At 49.3% G+C, this 10,214-nt stretch overlaps 1 protein-coding gene across 1 annotated transcript; it reads right to left on the minus strand.

The window, feature by feature from the left end:
* Positions 1-1,180: 1,180 nt before the first annotated feature.
* Positions 1,181-2,235, minus strand: SCT (secretin). The gene is made up of 4 exons (XM_081797496.1): positions 2,069-2,235; positions 1,792-1,893; positions 1,602-1,694; positions 1,181-1,418 (listed from the first exon to the last, which is right to left on the minus strand). Exons 1-4 carry the CDS (start codon positions 2,143-2,145, stop codon positions 1,295-1,297), a joined length of 396 nt encoding a protein of 131 aa, XP_081653622.1. The 5' UTR covers positions 2,146-2,235; the 3' UTR covers positions 1,181-1,294.
* Positions 2,236-10,214: the final 7,979 nt, after the last annotated feature.

Here is a 10,214-nt window from a genome sequence, read left to right on the forward strand (position 1 = left end):
GGCCAACGGGGCTCAGCTCTCAGACATGGAGGCATGACGCAGAAGGTGCTCAGGACACCTGAGTGGGCCTGGGGAGGCGGCTGGGGGGCGTGGCTGGGTGGGCAGAAGCTGGGGCAGGGGGTTAGGGGCTGGGGGGGTAGGGACTGGGGCAGGGGCTCAGGCCTGGCTTCTGTGTTGGCTGTACCCACCCCTCCCTCCCAACCCCGGCTGCCCCTCTGCTGGCCCCTTCTGCCAGAATCATCTTGGAGCAAGGTTCAGGCCCCAGGTGTGCCCTCCAGGTGTGCCCTCCAGGGCACCTCCTCTCCCCACACCAACCGTCTAGGTCTGGAAGGAAAAGGCTGTTTGTGTCCTAGGGTCACCCCTGCCTATCCTGGAAACAAGCCCGTTTCCTCCGAGGGGGTGGGGTGGGCAGGGCCACAGAGATGGGGATGGGTGCTGGGAGTTCCTGGGGGGAGCCCGGGTCCCCATGGGTTCTGATGTTTGACAAAGGGGTTTCTGGCAAGGCTCCTTGGCCCAGGCCCCCAGCTGCCCTACCCCCAAGCCCCCCCCACAGCTGGATGGGGACAGGAGGGAGAGGCTGCTGTGATGGTGGGGGCTGTGGCCCTTCTGCTCTCTAGGCCTTTGCCTGGTGGCTGCACACCCCCCAGGCTCCTGGCCTCGCCCCCTGTGCGGGTGGTGCCTCCATGGTTTCCAGAGGCCCCAGCTCCTCCTGGGGTGCCATCGCGGTCCCCACTGTGCAGGCTCAGATGGGTCAAGCCATGTGAGACCACAGAGCCTGGAGAGGAGCCCCGACTCGCTTGGAGAGGACGCCTGGGCCCCCGGGTGACAGGTGACAGCGAGCCCATCACCACTTCCTGCCCGAGCCTCCTTGCCCCCCAGCTCCCTCCCCACCTGCTCCACAAGCTGACACATGGCCTCTAGGGCAGACGTCCTGTGCCCCCCACCCGCCCACCCAGAGCTCCTGAGTGTTTGCTGAGCGGATGACAGGGATGCAGATGGGTCTCTGGGGAGCCCAGTCAGCAGGACAGGAGAGAGAAGGGAGGTGAGGCGCCCCACTGGCTTCGCAGGTTTAAAGGGCAGCTGGGTGTGGCCATTGTGCTAGAAGCTGCGGTCAGGCCCCCGCTGCATTCTGACAGCCCTGCCCTGGGAAATGGCGCAGAGTGAGCTCACACGGCCAGTGTCTGAATTCCTCCTTTATTGGTGACAAGTGCAACCCCTCCTCCTCCTCCCCACCCCCTCCCCTGCCCAGGCTCCACTCCGCTCCCCTTGGGGTGGTGGGGAGGTCCCTTCTTCCTCAGGACGTCTTCTGTGTCACCTCCGCTGCAGGGACGGCTGGCTCTGAAAACGTGGCCCCAGACGGGGATCCAGGAGGCAGCTGGGGAGACCAGGCCTGATCCAGGGGCTCCCTCAGGGGCATCCTGTGGAGACAGCCAGGTTAGGGGCTGGAGACGGCTGCCCACCTGGGGAAACGGCCTCCTCTGGTCACCAGCGCTGTGTCACCTTCCCACACCCTGGCCCGCTGCCGCGACCGGTTCCTGCCACAGACCCAGGGCGCCCCGCGGGGACCGGAGCTGGTGGGCGTGGACGGCGGTGGTGCTCACCAGGCCTGCAGGGTGGACGTGCCCGGCCAGTGCAGGCAGAGGCGGCCCTCCGCCGGCGTGGTCCGGCTCGTGCTGTTCTCTGTGTCCTGCTCGCTGCCCCCCGCCCCAAGTCAGAATTAGTCCTGGCGGTGGGGGGCGCCCACCCGCCGCCGTTCCCCCGCTCCCAGGGCTAGCGCCCGCAGCCCCTCACCTGCGCTTCCCCACCAGGCCCTGGAGCAGCCGCTGCAGCCGCGCGCTGTCCCGCAGGCGGCTGAGCTCGCTGGTGAACGTCCCATCCGAGTGCCGCGGGGCCCTGCGGGGGGCGGGGGGGACGGCGGGGCCGCGGGCCGTTTCAGGGCCAGGCGCGGGGCGCGGGGCGCGGGGCGCGGGGCGGGGCGCGGGGCGGGGCGCGCGCAGCGATGGGCCAGGGGGCGGGGCGGGGGGGCGTCCGAGGAGCGGGCGTGGGTCCCGGGGGGCCGCGGGCTCACCTGGGGGGCGCGGGGGGCGCGGCCGACCCCCGGAGCAGCAGCGGCAGCAGGAGCAGCAGCAGGGGCGGGATGGCCATGGTGGGCGCGCCGGGGGAGCTGAGCGCCGCTGCCGCCGCCTGAGCCCCGCGCGGCCCCTTTATAGCGCCCGGGAGCGGGGCATCGATCGAACCGGAAGGTCAGAGCCGCCCACCCAGCTGTCGCCCCGGCTGGCCGCCCGCCCCCACCGCCGCGTCGGCGCCCCTTGGCTGGCTGGGAGGGAGGGGAGGGCTGCGCCCGGGGCACCGACGCGTGGGCCGGCGGGGATGGGGGGGGCCCCCGGGGGCGGAGGGACCTCCGGGCGAGCTTGCGGCCGGAACAGCATGTGCAAAGCCTCCGAGCCTTGCCCGCAGGCTCTTCGGAGGCGCTGCGGGGGCCGGGCTGGGCGAAACCATCCGCAGGGCCCTTTCCGCTCTAGGCGCAGAGGCGGGCTCGGGAGGGGAGATGCGCGAGGGCGGAGGCCGGGCGAGGGGGAGGCGACCCGGAGCCTCGGAGACGCTGGGCGAGCGGTGGGAATAAGGGAGGCTGGGTCTGTATGCCTCTTGTCTGTATTTGCCGCTCAGTTTTTCTGTAAACCTAAAACTGCTCTTTAAGAAAAGTCTACTAATTATTTTTAAATGAATGTAAAGTTTGGGGCACCTGGCTGGCTCAGCCGGTAGGGCATTCGATTCTTGATCTTGGGGTCGTGAGTTCGAACCCCACATTGGGTGTAAAGATTACTTAAACGAATAAAGTAAACTTAAAAAAAATAAAATCTTTTTAAAATGAATGCAAAGGGGCGCCTGGGTGGCTCAGTCATTAAGCGTCTGCCTTCGGCTCGGGTCATGATCCCAGGATCCTGGGATCGAGTCTCCCATCGGGCTCCCTGCTCGGCGGGAAGCCTGCTTCTCCCTCTCCCACTCCCCCTGCTTGTGTCCCCTCTCTCGCTGTGTCTCTCTGTCAAATAAAATATTAAAAAAATAAAATAAACTGAATGTAAAGTTTAACACAAGAACTACTATTTTATAACTTCATTTACTAGATTAATAATTTCTGTTTAAGGATTTCATTAGTACTGGTTTCTGACTTAATCCCATATTGATTAAGCAGGAGTAACGCGGCTGCCCGCCTTTTTCCCTCCGGTCGGTCTGCATCTCCACCTCCTGTCCATCCCAAGCCCACATGCAGGCTCAGGCCTCTCCAAGCCTCGGGAGGTTCAAATGAAGGGCACCCGGAGGCTGAGATCCAGCTCTGCCTGCAGCCCGCCTCCACCAAGGAGTCTGAGGCTTGGGGTGGCCTCCACATCGTCCTGGCCTCCACCCTCGCGCCTCTCCCCTCCTGAGCCCGCCTCTGAGGCGCTGGGGCCCCTCTATGCTTAAGGGACTGAGCCACCCAGGCCACCTGAATAATAGACGCTTATCAGATATGTGATTTGTAAATATCTTCTCCCATTCTGTGAGTTTTCTTTTCACTCCCTTGGTAGTGTCCTTTGATGCACAAAAGATTTTAATTTTATGAAATCCAATTATCACTTGTTTTGTTTGTGCTTTTGGTGTTATGTTTAAGAAACATTGCCAAATTCAAGGTCATGAAGATTTGCTCCTATATTTAGGTTTTTGATCCATTTTGAGTTATTTTTTGTATGTAGTGTGAGGTAAGATTCGACTTCATTGTTTTGCATGTGGATACTGAGTTGTCCCAACACTGTGTGGAAGAAACTCTTCTCTCGTTGAATACTCTTGACACCCTTGTTGAAAATCAATTGATTTTGGGGCGCCTGGGTGGCTCAGTCGTTAAGCGTCTGCCTTCGGCTCAGGTCATGATCTCAGGGTCCTGGAATTGAGCCCCGCATCGGGCTCCCTGCTCAGCGGGGAGTCTGCTTCTCCCTCTGCCCCTCCCCCTGCTTGTGCACTCACATTCTTTCTCTCTGTGTCAAATAAATAAATAAAAATCTTTTAAAAAATCTATTGATTTTAAATGTACGGGTTGATATCTGAATTTTAAACTCTATTCCATTGATCTATTATGTCTAACCTTATGCCAGTACCATACTGTTTTGATTCCTGTAGCTTTGTAGTAAGTTTTGAAATCAGGAGCTGTGAGTCCTACAACTTTGTTTTTCTTTTTCAAGATCATTTTAGTTAATTGTGGCTCCTTACATACACTTCCATATGAATTTAGGATTCACTTTTCCATTTCTTTTTTTTTTTTTAAGATTTTATTTATTTATTTGACAGAGAGAGAGAGACACAGCGAGAGAGGGAACACAAGCAGGGGGAGTGGGAGAGGGAGAAGCAGGCTCCCGGCCGAGCAGGGAGCCCGATGCGGGGCTCGATCCCAGGATCCCGGGATCACGACCCGAGCCGAAGGCAGACGCTTAACGATTGAGCCACCCAGGCGCCTAGTGGCTTTTCCATTTCTTTAAAAAAGAAGAAGAAGCCAATGGGGTTTTGATAGGGAGCGTATCAAATCTATAGATCAGTTTGGTGAGAAAGGCCATCTTAACAATATGAAGTCTTCCAAGCCATGAATATTGTCTTCTTTAATCTCCCCCAGCAATTTTTTTTTTAAGATTTTATTTATTTATTTGACAGAGACACAGTGAGAGAGGGAACACAAGCAGGGGGAGTGGGAGAGGGAGAAGCAGGCCTCCTGCGGAGCAGGGAGCCCGACATGGGGCTCGATCCCAGGACCCCAGGATCATGACCTAAGCCGAAGGCAGACGCTTGACAACTGAGCCACCCAGGCGCCCTCCCCCAGCAATGTTGTTTTATTTATTTATTTATTTATTTATTTGAGAGAGAGAATGAGAAAGAGAGAGCACGAGAGGGGGGAGGGTCAGAGGGAGAAGCAGACTCCCCGCTGAGCAGGGAGCCCGATGCGGGACTCGATCCCGGGACTCCAGGATCATGACCTGAGCCGAAGGCAGTCGCTTAACCAACTGAGCCACCCAGGCGCCCCCCCGCCAGCAATGTTTTATAGCTTTCAGTGTACACATCTTTTACCTTCTTGGTTAAATTTTTCTTTCTTTCTTTTTTTTTTTTTTAAGATTTATTTATTTGAGAGAGAGAGAGCACAAGTGGGAGGGCAGAGGGAGAGGGAGAAAGAATCCCAAGCAGACTCAGAGCTGAGTGTGGAGCCCAACAAGGGGCTCAATCTCACAACCCTGAGATCATGACCTGACTTGAAAGCCAGAGTCGGACTCTCAACCAACTGTGCCACCCAGATGCCCTGCTGAAATTTATTTCTAAGTATTTTATTCCTTTTTTTTTTTTTTTGGTGGGCAGCAAAAAAGTTTATTGAATGATAGTAAAATGTATTGAGTGATAGTACAAGGTTCTGGAAGAGGGAGGGGACCCTAGAGGGTTGCCCTCTAAGTATTTTGTTCTTTTTGATGCTATTACAAATAAATTATTTTCTTAATTTCATCTTTGAATTGTTCATTACTAGTGTATAGAAATATAACTGATTTTTATATGATGATCTCATATCCTGCAACTTTGCTGAATTTATTTATTAGCTGTAATAGGGTTTTGTTTTGTTGGATTTTCTATGCATTAGATCATGTCATCTGCAAATAGAAATAGTTTACTTTTTCCTTTCCAATTTTGAATACGTTTTATTTCTTTTTCTTGCCTAGTTGTTCTAGCTAGAACTTCCAGCACACGATGAAGAGAAGCAGCAGAAGTGGGTATCCTTGTCTTTTTCTTGATCTTAGGAGAAAAGCCTTCAGTCTCTCACTATTGAGTGTAATGTTTGCTGTGGGTTTTTGATAGATGTCCTTTATCATGTTGAGGAAGTTTCTATCTTTTTTTTTTTAAGTTTCTTTCAATTCACAGTTTATTGAGACTTTTTATCATAGAAAGGTATTGGATTTCATCAAATGCTTTTTCTGCATCTGTTGAGATGATTAAATGGGTTTTTCCCCTCTGTTCTAGTAATGTGATGTATTATATTGATTGAGTTTTGTCTGTTGAATTACCCTTGCATTCCTGGAATAAATCTGCACTTAGTCATAGTGCATAATCCTTTGAAAAATGCTGCTGGATTAAGTTTGCTCATATTTTGTTGAAGAGTTTTGTATATATATTTATAAGGGATATTTATCTGGAGTTTTCTTTCTTGTGATGTCATTGTTGAGCTCTGAGAGTTCTTTATATATGTTGTGTACAAGTCATTTGCTGAAAATGTAATTTGCTGGTATTTTCTTCCATTCTATGAGTGGAAATTTTTTTAACTTTTAAAAAAAGATTTTATTTATTTATTTGAGAGAGAGAGAAAGCACAAGCAGGGGGAGGGGCAGAGGGAAAGGGAGAAGCAGACTCCTCGCTGAGCAGGGAGCCCCATGCTTGGCTCCATCCCAGGACACTAAGATCATGACCTGAGCCAAAGGCAGACCCTTAACCACTGAGCCACCCAGGAGCCCCAATCCTGTACCTGTTTTGTCAGAGTTCTACGTATTTCATTTATTATTATAGCTGTTGTAAATGGTGTTGTGTTTTTACTTTTTAATTTTGGCTTCCAGTTACTTGGTGCTGGTGTATAGAAATACAATTGATCTTTATGTGTCAACTTTATATCCTGCTACCTGGCTAAGCTGACTTATTAGTTCTAGGAGCTTTTGTAGATTCCTTGGGGTTTTACTTAGACAGTCATGTTGTCTGTGAATAGGGGCAGTTTTACTTCTCCCTTTCCAATCTGGATGTATTTTATTTGTGTATTTTTTTATTGCTTGATTGCCCTGGCTAGAATGGTAGCACAGTGTTGAATAAGAGTGGTGAGAATGGACATCCTTTTTCCTGAGTTTAGGTAGAAGGCACTCAATCTTGCATCATGAAGTGTCATGCTGACTGCAGGGTTTGAAGACGCCTTTTGTTGGGTTGAGGGAGTTCCTTCTAGTTCTAGATTGTTAAGCACTTTTATCATGAGTGCATGTTGAATTTTGTCAAATGTTTTCCTCCATCAGTCAATATGATCATGTGGTATTTCTTCTTTGGATTGTTAATTGGTATTTTACATTAATTCGAGGCCATCCTTCTTTTTAAATTAAGTAGTTAATGCTATGAATTTTCCTCTGAGCATAGCTTTAGCTCCATCTCATAAATTTTGATATGATGTATTTTTATTTTCTTTTAGTTCAAAATATTTTCTAATTTCTCATTCGACCCATAGATTACTTAGAATTGTGTTAGTTCCAAAACTTTTGGAGATTTTCCTGTTATCTTTCTGTTGGTTTCTAATTTTATTCCTTTATGGTCAAAGAACATACTTTGTAAGATTTCCATTCTTTTAAAAAATTTGTTAAGCTTTCTTTTTTGATGCAGAATATGGTCTATCTTGGTGAACACTCCATATCTATTTGAAGAGAATAGGTACTTCTCTGTCGTTGGATGGACTGTTCCATAAATGTCAAATATATCTACTTGGTTGATGGTTATTCAGATTCTTCTATAGCTTTGCTGATATTCTGTCTACTTGTCTATTGAGTAAGGAGAGATTCTTAAACTATCAAACAATTCTTGCAAGCCAAATAAGCATTACCTCGAATGTTTCAAGCATCCCATAAAATTCTGCAGTAAATGCTTACAAAACTGGCTCCAGCATCAACGCAAGTGTCACCACTAGGGTGACAGCTCCAGCTTCTGTCTGATTCTAGAGGGTCATAGACATACTCATCAGTCCCAGGAGGATGGAGTGGCCTTCAAGGCTGCACATCCCAGCTTTCACCAGCCAGAGGCTGTGGACAGAATTAGGACATCCTTCTGTCAGGCTGAGCTGCCCAGCTTTGCATCTTTTTTAAGATTTTTATTTATTATTTATTTATTTGAGGGAGAGAGAGAGAGAGCAAGAGGGAGCAGGGGGAGCAGCAGAGGGAGAGAGAGAAGCAGATGCCCTACTGAGCAGGAAGCCCAACATGGGGCTCGATCCCAGGACCCTGGGATCATGACCTGAGCCGAAGTCAGACGCTTAACCGACTGAGCCCCCCAGATGTCACAGCTCTGCACCCTTTATTGAGCATCACTGAAGCCTTGGTCTGCAGACCTGGGATCACAGACATTTTGTGAAGCTTAATTTACTATTTATGGCTACTCTTTTTGATGTATGGTTCTATGAATTTTAAAAAATAGTATTCAGGGTGCCTGGCTAGCTCAGTCAAAGGAGCGTGTGATTCTTGATCTCAGGGTCATGGGTTTGAGCCCCACATTAGGTGTAGAGCTTACTAAAAGAATAAACTTTTGGGATGCCTGGGTGGTTCAGTTGGTTAAGTGTCTGCCTTCAGCTCAGGTCATGATCCCGGGGTCCTGTCGGACTCCCTGATCAGCGGGGAGTCTGCTTCTCCCTCTGCCCCTGCTGCTCCCCCTGCTTGTGCTCTCTCTCTCTGACAAATAAATGAATGAAGTCTTAAAAAATAAACTTTTAAAAATAAATAATATATTCAACTTTGTAAGCACCACCAGTTCGATCACCCCAAATTCCCTCATTTTATTGTGAGCCCTGACTCTGAGCCCCTCGTGGCCACTCTTCTAAATGTGTATGTACCTCACAAGAAATCTTCAAAGTACATCCGGCTAGAACTGAGCAGAGAAATAGAGAAACCCACAATTATACGTGGAGGATTCAGCACTCCTCTCTCAGTAATTAATAGAACAGATAGAAAGTTAGCAAGGACATAGAAGGTCTGCCGAGGGCGCCTTGGTGGCTCAGTTGGTTAAGCGACTGCCTTCGGCTCAGGTCATGATCCCGGAGTCCTGGGATCGAGTCCCGCATCGGGCTCCCAGCTCGGCGGGGAGCCTGCTTCTCCCTCTGACCCTATCCCCTCTCATGCTGTTTCTCTCTCTCAAATAAATAAATAAATAAATAAAATCTTTAAAAAAAAAAAAAAAAGAAGGTCTGCCGAGCTGCATTCTGATCTGACTGACATTTACACACCTCTCCACCTAATAGCAGCAGAACACACATGCTTTCCAAGTACACACGGAACATTTGTCAAGATAGATTGATTATATTCCAGGTCATAAAATAAACCTTAACAAGTTTAAAAGAATTGAGGTCCGACGCAGCATTTTTTCCTCACTATAATGAAACAGACTAGAAGTAAATAACAGAAAGGTAATAAGAAAATCTCCAGGGCGCCTGGGTGGCTCAGATGGTTAAGCGTCTGCCTTTGGCTCAGGCCATGATCCCAGGGTCCTGGGCCCACGTCCAGCTCCTGGCTCAGCGGGGAGTCTGCTTCTCCTTCTCCCTCTGCCTCTTCCCCTGCTCATGCTCTCTCTCTGTATCTCTGTGTCTTGAATGAATAAATAAAAATCTTAAAAAAAAAAAAAAGTAAAGAAAATCCAAAAGAAAATTTGGAAACGAAACAACATAGTTCCAAGTAACCATGGGTCACAGAAGTCTCAGGGAAAGAAGAAAACATTTTTAACTGAACGTGATTGATCGAACACGCAGAAATGTGTGGGATGCACCTCAGAAGGACATTTATAGCATTAAATGCTTATGTTAGGAAAACAATGGCCGCACAAACTAGAAAAAGAACAAATTAAGCAGAAAGGAAACAGGATGAAAGAAAGAATAGAGATAAAAGCAGAAATTAATGAAATTGAAAACAAAACAAACTATAGAAAAAAATCAATGAAACCAAAAGTTGGTTCTTTGAAAAGATCAGTAAAATTAATAAACCTCTAGCAAGACTGACCAAGAAAAAACACACACTTTAAGAATAAGGGATGAAAGGGGCGCCTGGGTGGCTCAGTCGTTAAGCGTCTGCCTTCGGCTCAGGTCATGATCCCAGGGTCCTGGGATCGAGCCCCGCATCGGGCTCCCTGCTCAGCGGGAAGCCTGCTTCTCCCTCCTCCACTCCCCCCTGCTTGTGTTCCCTCTCTCGCTGTGTCTCTCTCTGTCAAATAAATAAATAAAATCTTTAAAAAAAAAAAAAAGAAGAAGGGATGAAAGAGGCATTGGCAACAGAAACCTCAGAGATATAAAAAGGTTAATAAAGGAACATATAAACAACTCTAGGCCCTTACATTTTTTTTTAAGATTTTTATTTATTTATTTATTTATTTGACAGAGAGAGACACAGCGAAAGAGGGAACACAAGCAGGGGAAGTGGGAGAGGGAGAAGCAGGCT

Source organism: Leptonychotes weddellii, chromosome 11, assembly GCF_054177405.1.
Source record: "Leptonychotes weddellii isolate Sample4059 chromosome 11, ASM5417740v2, whole genome shotgun sequence".
Lineage (NCBI taxonomy): Eukaryota > Metazoa > Chordata > Mammalia > Carnivora > Phocidae > Leptonychotes > Leptonychotes weddellii.